This window comes from Macrobrachium nipponense, chromosome 19, assembly GCF_015104395.2.
Source record: "Macrobrachium nipponense isolate FS-2020 chromosome 19, ASM1510439v2, whole genome shotgun sequence".
Taxonomy (NCBI): domain Eukaryota; kingdom Metazoa; phylum Arthropoda; class Malacostraca; order Decapoda; family Palaemonidae; genus Macrobrachium; species Macrobrachium nipponense.
The window spans coordinates 86,475,351-86,487,850 of record NC_061088.1 but is presented as its reverse complement, the minus strand read 5'-3'; the positions used below and the strand labels follow the sequence as shown (position 1 = coordinate 86,487,850).

At 34.2% G+C, this 12,500-nt stretch overlaps 2 protein-coding genes across 3 annotated transcripts in view; both read left to right on the top strand.

Annotated features, from left to right (window-relative positions):
- LOC135213124 (protein amalgam-like) overlaps positions 1-190 on the top strand; it is a 251,552-nt gene extending 251,362 nt beyond the window's left edge. The window contains exon 9 of one of the 2 annotated variants that reach the window (XM_064247046.1): positions 1-190. This exon is cut by the window's left edge and continues 84 nt beyond it. In XM_064247046.1, coding sequence (XP_064103116.1) covers positions 1-2 — 2 coding nt within the window. In that variant the 3' untranslated portion in view covers positions 3-190. The other variant, XM_064247039.1, reaches the window with a different exon arrangement.
- A 1,071-nt stretch (positions 191-1,261) lies between these two features.
- The window catches only part of LOC135218833 (proteasome activator complex subunit 3-like), a 326,765-nt gene continuing 315,526 nt past the window's right edge, over positions 1,262-12,500 (top strand). Inside the window, exon 1 of the mRNA XM_064255284.1 lies at positions 1,262-1,402. Within this exon, the coding sequence (XP_064111354.1) occupies positions 1,377-1,402 (26 nt within the window). The 5' untranslated portion in view covers positions 1,262-1,376. The remainder of the gene's footprint in view (positions 1,403-12,500) is intronic.

The following is a 12,500-nucleotide window of genomic DNA, read 5'->3' as shown; positions in this document are numbered from 1 at the left end:
AATGGTTTCTTCCTCTCTTTCTTTTACTCTCTGTACGGGTAACTTTTGAACGCATTTCCTTTTCGATGTCTCTCGACGATGTGTACATATAATATATCACCACTGCATTTGTATTTCATAATGAAATATGTATGGCTTTTCTGTAATTGAGTGTAAATATACCGTATGTAAATATGCTGTTTCAAGGCAGGAGTTTCATTCTTCCTCTACGTTGATTTTTGCAACTCCACGCCAAGCTTCTTACCACACCAGGACAGGCACATACCAAACTAAGCATAATTAAACAGATTTAGGGGATATGTCTACTTGGATACGTATACAGGTGCAGACTTAAGGAAAGGGCTCTGCAGTCTACTGCATAATAAATGAAAAAAGTTACGAGTTCGTAGCAACAAAAAGTCGAAACTTGACATCAACAAAGATCTCCCACTCGTTTCCTTACCCATTACTGTTATTCAGAATATGCATATGTTAATGTGGAGAAAGCTCTTGATACGGGAACATCACGACTACGAGAAATGAGTAAAATAAAGATAAATATATAAACGGTTAGTCATATGTTTCCCAGAACTGATTCTTTTCTATACCTTACGCAGACTCTTTCGTCGAGTAAAAGGCAGCCGATTGGACTTGTCGGTTATGACTGCTTATAAACAAATAATTGTAATTTCGTCGTGTAAAAAAAGTTTAGGCAGTGTAGCTTTCCAATGGTTTGTTGATGCAGCTGCATTGATTAATATGTTTTCGTGGACAATTACTTTAAAAGAAGGACGAGTTTATAATAAACTGTATAAAACTATCATTCCAGTGCTTAGAAATAAAGTGGAATCTTATAATAGAGCCTCGTCTGCTATGTTGAATGGTTGCCAAATTACTGGTTATGTGGCTATATGCGATATATGCAAAATCTTGACATAACACAAAATACTTTATAAAAAATGTCAAAACTGGTACTAATCATGCTATCTAATGAGTTAATTTCCATAAAACTAGATGTTGATATTTTGAATGCGTATGTGTGGGTGTGTTAAACATTTAGACCCATCATTCTGCGCGTAACACATTCAGCGAGATATAGTGCTGACGGACGTTTTGGCACTTAAATGATTTAATCATATGCTGTATTTTAAACTGTTAATATCTAATTGAAACGATATGTAAACTATTGGACGGTTTATTGAATTTGGAAAGTGTAATCAGCATCTAGTAACTCTCGAGTCTCGACAATGTCACTGTCAGTGATGTTTATGTCGGTGTGTAGTTGAATGTGTACCGTATCGGCGGGTATTTTGTAACTTATTTACGAGTTATTTACGTGGCAATTTGATAATTGGATTAACAATATATGAAATATCGTTGAGGCTCTCACGAAAGATATGGATGGAACTTCAATTCGCAGCAGGTAAGCTCGACTTTTAAGTACAAAAAGGTGACTATACTTGTAGGCCTATGGATGGGATGCCATAATCGAAAACAACGCGGCGGACATGGTTCTGCATTACAGGCAAGGTTAATACTAAAATTACCTATATAACAGATTTAGTGTTCTTTTAGGCATGACAGGCTTGGGTATGATGCCCCTGTGGCAAGCTGGGCTACGATTCACACAACAGGGTAGGCTACATCATCACCTTTTTTGACAGGTTTGTCTACGGTCGAAATATGACAGATTACGTTAGGCCCATGTAATGTCAGTGTCAGACTAATATACTGTAATATTCTATATTTTTGCTACTTGCTTTGCAACCCCCTCCCCCCCTTTATTTAGCTTGACCTAGAGTACCACAGAAATTGGGGTAAAATTCGAGAACGTATCTTAATCTAACCTTCCCTAACCCTACCTAGGGTATCGTCCCCCTTAATTAGCTGATGGCCAGATTACCCCCTTGGTCACACTTAACTTAATCTAGAGTGTCATAAAAACAGTGTTTCAAAAGTCGGAGTAAAATACAGGATACTACATTCTAACCAAAACTTGGTCCCTGTACTTTCGGGCGTAACATCCAAACTGGCAAATGGCAGAAAAGTCTTACAGCTCTAACAATGTAAGACGTCATGTTTATGGCATTTACCGTCATTATTTGATGTTTTACGTTCATCCCCAAGGGTCTGTTACTAAACAAGGCGCCCATTTTCCATGTAAACTGGAAGTTGCCAAACTCCGCCACACAATAATTACCCAACACCAACGGGTTTTTATTATTCAACATAAATTAGCTTTTTGTGCCAGGTCCAAGAATTTGGAATGCCCTGGTATTTTTATCAATGAATACCTTATATTATTAATGAAATTTACAGCAAAATTGCCATTTGATCACTAATAAATTCTCTGTGTTTTTTCAAATTTTAGTGTCATAGTATAACTGGCTATGGTTCACTTGGTAGCCTGCTTGATGTGTGACAGGCTAATAAGTGACACCCTCATGATATATTTTTAACATAAAACAAAAGAAAGTATAGACATATGTTTTCATGATTGCTGAGGGTATGATTTGTGTGTTTCACCATTTTTAAATCAAACCTTTTGTAATTGTTTCCCCTGCCCATACATCACAGTCATTTAATGGCAACCTCTGTAGAAGGTAGCCTACATAAGTAACCTATTTGGATAAAAAAAGGGGTGTGATTTATGGCAAGAGCAGTAGTAAAATACTGTGTGCCAGTGTACAAGAGAAGTGGTAAATGAGAGAAGAAAAAGTGTGTAAAACCAATTACTATCCTAACGTAACACTTAACACCTAACCTAGCCTAAACTTGCTTATGACATACGTATCATGCTATCTGAAAGTATATGCATCACCACTCCTGTACATTCTTTCACAATTTAACTTCATTTAACACAAAATATCCTAAATGATTGATGCTTCTTTGCCCCCCACCCCCAGAACACCCCTCATGACCTCCCAAAATAAAATTTATTGAATGGTGAAGTGAAATTTACCAAGAATTTAGCATCTTATCAGACTGGGAGCCACAGTCTGGCGTTTCCTTTACCCCTAGCCTGCATAACCAATCCACCTGCAAATCCCATTAAAATTTACTAATCTTATAACTTAGGAGGGAAAGGTACAGCTGTGTTTAAGAATTTCATGAAAACATCCTTCACCTGCAGTACCTCACTTCCAAGATTCCCAGAACCTGATTGCCAGTGCCAGGGCTACCAGCCCCACATAATTCATAAGTTAATGTGTTTTTGCTGATGCTCTCATGAGAAATTTATTTGACATCCAGTAAAGGGCAACTGTTCACATAATGGGCTTAGATGTATGTAGTTCACATGTGAAGAAGTAGGCTAGGTATGCACCCATATGTTAGGCTATGGTGTGGCTGGCATGTGTTAGATAGAGTGAGGGTTGCATGTAACCATGCAAGATACATAAACCCTGTAATAGGCAAGGGATTTAGTTTTCAGATGAAAGGGTATGCGGTTGTTCAAGTGATTTCCTATGCTAAGCTGACATGTGAAATGTTTTATGGTAGCCAGTGACAATTATGATAGAATAAGCTACTACTGTGCACATGAGACAGGAGAGGCTTTGGTTCTTATGTCAAGCTAGGCAACAAGCTTTAACAGTAGACTAATGCTGTATGCCTCCTTAACTTATTAAGTATATAACTGCCCCTCCCCCTCACTCAAATGGATAGGCTACAACACTCCAAAATTAAGGCTCTGTAATCACGTATATCAGCTTAGGTACCAGTGCATGTAAGTGACAGCTTCCATTTCATATTAAACGAAAAAATAAGCTAAAGTGTTCCAGCTCTAGGTTACTCTTCAGATGATTGTTCTTTGTTGACTGTCACTATTCAGTTAGGTTAGTTAAAGGATTGGGTGATAAAACTTGAGTTGTGGCATGTACTAAGGACTTCACTCATGATGAGCTAGGATGTGAGTGGCTATGTAAACAAACGACCAGTGACCACCAGAATTCACCAGTACCAATCACAGAAGGATAGATAATTCCTATCATTGGTAAAAAGCTAAATCATCCTTAAAAGTGGCAAGTGCGGGTATCTTTATTTGTTATGTTTTATTTTCATGCTGAAAGAAGTTAGATTTATTGCTTAAGTATTATATGAAACAAGTCATTAGGCAAAGAAAATGGGAAACCTTGATATATGAATGTGTTAAGGGAGGGTTATTTTATTTATTTTTCGCTTACTCGGTGAGTATGCCTACAGACTACTTTGTTGTTCTTCTTCTTCTTGTAAAGGTGTTAGGAAAGGCCTATGGAAGAGCCTAAAAAGGTCTGAGAAATGTGTTTCGGGTTGAGTTAAAGATACAGAAATTTTAGGATAGGATATTTATGATTTATTTATGAGAATGAAATTGAAAAAAAAAATAATGTGCATTTTAAACAGTACAGAAAAATGATTTCTTATGAATGTATATTTATTTTAATTTTCGTTGGTGAAACAAGGCTCTATTTTACTATAGATCACATCCTGAATAAGCTGGAGGCCGGATCACGCCTTGTTATTATTGCAACTCCAATTCCTTGATGGAATAGGATGTTAAATGATCATTTGAATTTACGATAATTATTGTTTAAACTTATTTCAAGCAATATAATTATTGACAGTACGACAGTATCTTAATTGCAGAGTTAGGTAGTCGACCTGTTGTGGTTGGTAAATTACAGTACATTTTTTGAATACAAAATAGCTGCTTTAAAGCTAAAAGGTTCGAGACTGAAATGAGAGAGAGGCGAGTTAAGTTTGCTTTTATTGTACATTAATTATGTATTGTACATTCATTATGTATAATAAGAAAACCTGGTTTAAAAGCAAAATGAATATCAGAATTATAAAATTATTTATTATTATTAATAATTGCCATGGCGATGCGTCAACACATTATTATTTTGTTTCATTTTGCAAGTGCAGAAGGGAAAGACAATCAGATAACCTTGTTTATTTCATTTCAAAAGGAATGTGGAAACGAAGGAAGGTTGAAAAGTGTCCAGAGCCGTAAGAGATGACAGATTCGCCCGTTGCTCTGAAAGTGGATATGACGTAGCCGATACTCGTAGGTATCGGGAAACTGGGTCATGAGAATACCGGTCTGTGAGTGAGTATAGTTGGTGTATCAAGCAAGCTACGTTCACTTCGCCTCATTTAATTAATACATGTTTTTCTAACCTTGCACTTGGGATTATAATAGAATTATAGGCGCCTCAGAAGCGTGATCGGTATGGTATTGGCCTGCCACCTCGGTGGGAGCAAGTTCGATTCTCGGGCATTCCATTGAGGGGTGAAAGATGTGTATTTCTGGTGATAGAAGTTCACTCTCGACGTGGTTCCGAAGTCCCGTAAAGCCGTTGGTCCCGTTGCTGAATAACCACTGGTTCCATGCAACGTAAAAACACCATACATAACAAATATAATAGAATTATGGTACAATGCGCAATGAAAATACGCTTAGAGTGTTTAGCTTGTATTTACAAGTAGGATACGAGTACCATATTGGTTTTAGGTCATTACTTATCTCTGTAGCACACTTGTTATCACTATAGAAAAAGTATGATGTTGCCCTACTTGCTTCTCCACACGCTTGGAAATTTTGTAAGTCAGGGATGGAGCAGATGATAAAAACATCATGAAAATGTGTGTGTAAATTCCTTTCAGAACTGCGAAGCCATAATGTTTGTTTGACGCAATCCGTCCTTGTAGATATGAAATGTCAAGGGGCTATTATTATTTATTTATTTATTTATTTATTTATTTATTTATTTTTATTGTAGATGCCAAGGAATGAATTAGTTCTCTCTCTCTCTCTCTCTCTCCTCCTCTCTCTCTCTCCTCTCTCTCCATATGGAAAGGAACCCATAAAAATACCAAAATGTAGAAAGTAAATATTATAACTTCAAAGACCAAACTGTTGCTCTTTTCAGGGAGAGTTTAGTCTCTGGAATATAGTATTTATTTTCTACATTTTAGCGTTTTTACTGGCTCTTTTCATTAGATGAAATTCTGTTTTAATAGAATACATGTCACATTTATATATATATATATATATATATATATATATATAATATAATACTAATATATTATATATATATATATGTGTGTGTGTGTGTGTTTGTGTGTATATATATATATATATATATATGATATATATATATATATTATATACATTATAATAAAATATATGTATATATATATATATATATATATATATATATATATATAGATATATATATATATATATATATATATATATATCTATATATATATATATATTATATATATATATATATATATTATATATATATTATAATATATATATATTATATATATATATATATATATATTATATATTATATATATATATATATATATATATATATATATATATATATATATTGTTACGAAGTGTCAAGTATCTGGTTACCATTCATCAACTGGTTACCTCACAACTAGCCAGACACCTGAACCCTCATCACAGGTATTAAACGACTGAATACTCTTAAGGCAACAGTGATCCCTTAACAACTTACCAGTATTGGAGAAAATCAGACTAAGGTCATTAAAACAGGTGTGAGGTAATCTTGTAAGTAATTAAATTAATCAAAGGGCATCACTCCATCTACAACTCTAAAAGTCTAAGTATTTCCCTGATTTCAGAATTCTAAGTACTTCCCTGGTTCTAAGTCACTTCAAGTAAATTGAAGGAAAGCAGATCAATTACCACTCTATGTTTCTACCTAACATAATGATATGCAAATATACTGGTTAGAAATGAAATACTTAAAAAAATTTTAAATACAAAAATTTATTATATATTAAACTCAAAGTTTATAAGTGAAATTCACAATATCAGGGAAAATTACTGTTACTTGAAAACAAAGTAAAGTTTAATTAATTCTTGAATTAAATTAAGTAAAATTAAATCAAAATTAATTTATCACAAAATTCAAGAAAATTAATTCAATTGAAATTCAAAAGTGTTAGGCAATAATTGAAAATTAGAAATTAATTCACAAGTGCTAAACAATAATAAAACTTGAAAAGAATTCAAAGTAAATGTAAATTAATTCACAAGTGTTAAATTTAATTAAATGTGCAATGATTAAGCAATGAAAATAACTAAGTCAATTAAATTGTGAATGCAAATGAAAATACAGAAAAATGTGGACAGTAGTAAAATAAAAAGGCACACTTCAACAAGAAAATGAAAAAATGTACGAAATGAAACAAACACAAAGCACAAGAATTTGCAATGTGTAAAAGTGTAAATCTTTTCACTCAGAACATTGTAACCATCAGTTTTTACCAAACCTTCGTAACCATCTGTTATTAGTTATTAGTTAACCACTGTTCCTATCCGTTATTAGTTTTTAGATATTAGTTGCAACTAATTAAAATATAACACACTTTACCTTTTTGGTATACCAACTTCTTTCTTTGCTGCAGTCTTGTTTTACACTTTCACAAAAACCAGGCGCCATTACAACAACAATGTTTGTTCAGATTCCACAAAAAACACTATTTAACACTAAATAAACTCTAAGAAATATCAAATATGAAATTCTCAAGTTACGAGTGACCAATTTACGTTACGTTGATATAATCTCAAGGATGTTGAGAGAGAGAGAGAGAGAGAGAGAGAAGAGAGAGAGAGAGAGAGAGATGTTAACGCCTCGAGAATCTAAGATCTAATGAAATTCTCTTCCTTTGTGAAAGCTGGACTGGGGATCTGGCACAAAACGTTTTTGGGCAATAGCTCTTCCAGAAGCTTCAAAATCTTACGCAACTTTATATACAAAATGTGTAATCTGCACATGGTACTCGGCAAAGACATACACGTATGAGACCAGTCTGTTCAAAAAAAAAAAAAAAATAGACACGTACTCTACTCGATCGACCGAAGCAGAAGCCCTTATCTTACGTGATGACAGATTCCCAAAACACATTGAAGATTCGAGCTTGCTTATCAAACGTGTTGACAGATTATGAAAACAAATGGAGATCTTGCAGTTCCTCTAATCTCACAGTGCTGACATAATATGGAAACAATTGTAGTTTCAAATGGACAAAGAAAATCTCTCTCTTTCTACATTTTACGTTATATATATATATTCTTTTACAATATGTTATGCGAAATCTGAACACACATTTAAAACATCCTATCTCTAAGCTATCTAGGAATCTGAAAAAAATGTTGCCAATTCTACATAACATTTTATACAGTCACAGAGGAGATATATGCATTTTGATATATATATATATATATATATATATATATATATATATATATATTTATATATATATATATATTATATATATATATAGATATATATATATATATATATATATATATATATATATATATATATATATAAAGAGAGAGGCTTACTTTTTCTTATATTTACTAACATTAGTCTACAGATATCGTTGAATATCGAATTCGCTATACATTGGGAATAACTTTGCCCAGATAGAATTATCATTAATAAGTGTCTTTGAAATCCGGTCCTGCAATTCGTTATTTAATTCCCTCGGGGTGTAAGTTGTTTTCAAGGAACTGTGAATTCGACATAAAACGATACCTGTGAATATATGTAACTTGTATTTGATTACCATGCATCTCTTTCTCCTTTGGAACGGATTGGAACCAGAATATAACAGCCTCCAAGTACCTCAGTTAAGGCGTTTCCTGGGGTCATTTTGATATCGTCTCACCAACTTTTTTTTTTTTTTTTTTTTTTTTTTTTTTTTTTTTTTTTTTTACCAAGTAGCGAATATTTTTAGCTTTTGTTTACCATAGAAGCTTCGCATCTATGTTGCTCTGACATCACGCCAAACGAGAACTATAGGATAAGTTAATTCCTGTCGCATATTTTAGGCTTAATTTGTAACGCCGTACCGTGGGAATACATTCTTTATTAACTACTTCGTCCCAAGTTTGGCTGTAAGATGCTAGATGATGCCTCGTGACACCACCCCTAGGCCCCACCCCCCCCCCCCCCCCCCTTTTTTTTTTGTTTTTTTTTGACCCAGCAGTCACAGTGGCACACGCATAAGTCTCGGCGGACTGGTGGGTGGGTACATGCCGGGAACAAATCACGATCCTAGCAAACATAAGTCGAACAGTGCATCGTCAAGATACTGTAGTACGTACCCAGTTTGGCTGGTTGCACATTCCAAAAGTGGGTTGTGGGGTTACGACGTTCATACGCTTTTTACTACTATATTCATATGTGTATATATATGTGTGTGTGTGTGTTTGTTTATAAACAGATACATACACACATAAACGCAAGTGTTTCCCTTTGTGAAGCCTGCCATAAGAGATTGTTAATCTTTTTACTCTATGTATTGTGGTAGGATTTTGTGATGAGGTTACTAGCCACACACACACACATACACACTTTAAGGTTATGAATGAACTGGAAACCAGGGAGATAAAGTATTGAATGAAAATGTGACAGACTGGAAGTACTTAGTTTATATGCAAATTTGAGTACAAATGTGGGAATATGACAATTAGATATGGGTAATTGCGTATTAATATGGGTATATGAGTTCAAATATTCGTGTTTAAGTATTAAATATGGACATTTGAGTATTAGATATGGTAATTGCGTATGTATATGGGTATATATGTAAAAATATGAGTGTTTAAGTATTAAATATGGGTAATTGCGTATAAATATCAGTATATGCGTACAAATACGAGTGTTTAAGTATTAAATATGGGCATTTGAGTGTTGGATTTGGGTAATTACGTATAAATATGGGTATATGAGTACAAATAAGTGTGTAAGTTTTAGATATGGGTATTTGAGTATAAATATGGGTATTTGAGTATTAAATACTGGTATTTCAGTGTCAATGTAACGGATAATGGTAAGATGAGATGAGTCACATAACAAAATATCAGAAAGGGAGCAGGATGGCTCTTTCCAAGCTATTGGGAAGAGAGCCGCATTGTCTATGAAAGGCGGGAATCCGTGCAAGAGGATTGTTGAGCCAGCTCATCCTCTATCGAAGCGTAGGGTGGACACTGAATACGGATGAAAGGAAGAAGTTTAAAGTTGTCTAGACGAAGTATGTACAGAGTAAATATGGTGTGAGAACGATTGAAGGTTGAGAAATGTATAAAGCTGTATACAAGTGATAAATAGGAATGGATGACGATAAGTTGGTAATGTCTTTCATTCCGAGATGTGGAACGAACGAGGAGACGAATAATTACAAAGTCTTGGACAGACATCACGAATGAGACAGTGGAAAAGAAGGATCTTAATATCCAGAAAGCACTAAAGTGCTCGCAAAGCAAAGGTGACTAGTTACCTGTGTGTAAGGGGGTTTGATGCGCTGCTGGTGAACCTGCTGTATAATAGGTCTACGAAACGGTTGAAGTTGTGGAAGTCTTCTGCACAATTGGTTCATCCACAAACCAGTAGAAGTGAAATTATGAATGTAGCAGTGACTTTGTTTTTTTTCTTCCTCTCTGGCGTCACCCCTTGTTAGGTACAGGTAGTAGTTTCATGGTTATATCATACATAGTTTACTATAATATGTACTCGTTGTGTGTGTGTATATATATATATATATATATATATATATATATATATATATGTATGTTGTGTGTGTGTATATGTAATATATATATATATATACTATATATATAGATATATATATATATGAGTTTGTAAAATACCGCGTATGTTGTATATGGTCTGCAGCATATAACAGCGTTGTCGACAAACGAAGTATTGAAAAATTGCGTGGCGAATTGCATGGCTGTGATAAATTACATATCAGGAAACAAACCCTTTCCGAAAAACTGTATATTCTCTTGCTTTACTAACCTTTTTTTTTTTCTGTTTGGTTTCGGAATTTTCCCTTTTCGTGTTTTTATCTTGGCCCTCTTTTTAATAGGTAACTTATGTATTATTTTATTAAGGCCCACTTTTAAATAGCTAACATAAGTATTATTTTATAAATAGTAGTTATAAATTTGTAGGTACGTTTCTGTCACATATTGCTACGTTTGCCATTGATTAAATAACTTTAAAAACCAAAGGTCGATTGAGTGGCTGGTCATGATAATTTTCTTTTGTATGCCAGGTCCGATATAAACAGAAGATTAGCCCGTGGCGGGGTGGGGGGAGTATAAAGTAGAGTTGGACGGAGGATAGATAGGGGAGGAGGTATCGGAAACAGTATAGGGAACTGAATAATATCGAAGGAGGTCCACCTCTTTAAGCTTAAACGAAAGTTATTCTTGTGTCTAGAACAGTGAGGAACTCCCAAGGACATGCCTAGACGTAGCGCCATTGAAAGCACTAGCAAACATATTGTACATATACAGAAATTTTGTATGAAAATTCGTAAAGTAACTAAGTCTACGGGCATAACCAGCTCTGTTTCAGGGAATCCCTTCTCGCCCCCACCCCCTTCGGAGGGTGGGGGGGGGGGGGTAGGATGAAACCCCATTATAAAACATCCTATGGGTCGCCACCATAGCCCTGCCAAGTTTCATGCCTACCGGACCAGCCGTTTGGCCGTGATTGAATGACAGACAGTCGGACAGATAGACATTACGCCCATTATAGTAAGATATATGTTTAAGCAGTAAAATGTGTATATCTGGTAGATCTACCAGGTACTACATATTTCACTGCTTAACCATATAGATATATATATATATATATAGATATATATATATATATATATATATATATATCGCTGACACGCTTTGCTTTCGTCCAGAGAGAAACAGCTCGTGGTTTTAACGTTCATCAACTTAACTGGGGCAGAAAGTGAAAAGTGAGCAGTAATGAAAAATATAGATACCGCGGTCATAATGAAAAAAATGGCTAGAGTTTTTATTTCTTTTAATTTATTTTTTTTACATCAGCCTCGAATATGTACATGTATATGTATATACATATACAAAAGGCACTAAAAATGTTTTTTGGGGGATATTTCTTTATTCAGTTTTATGCGTATTTTCTGGGGCGTCATATTTCTCTCATTGCCGGAAGGGAACGTGATGTCATCAACCGAATTCCATACTTTATGAATAAAGGAAAATAAAAATGTGGGAGGAAATTTTTTTTTCTTTAATTATGGCGGTAAAGATAGAGATATTTCTCGCGAAGTATTTTTAATTATCAAAGTACGTGTGGAGAAAAAGGAATAAAAGGAATAGCTGTATCTTTTACTTATCACCACAATTGAAAGCTATATATGGTTATGGTGCCATGGAATCATGTACGGATTTATATTCATGGCTGTTCGTATGCTATACTCTCGTATATATTTATGTATGATTGTAGTAAATGTATATATATATATATATATATATATATATATATATATATAGTATATATATAATATATAATATATATATATATCGAACAAATGCCTTTTATATCTAATTTGCTCTACCTCGGATTAATATATTTTCATATATGTTAACCGAAGGGGATTTTTTAAGTCGATAAGAAATTTGTCGGCTCATGGGCGCGAACCATCGAACCCAG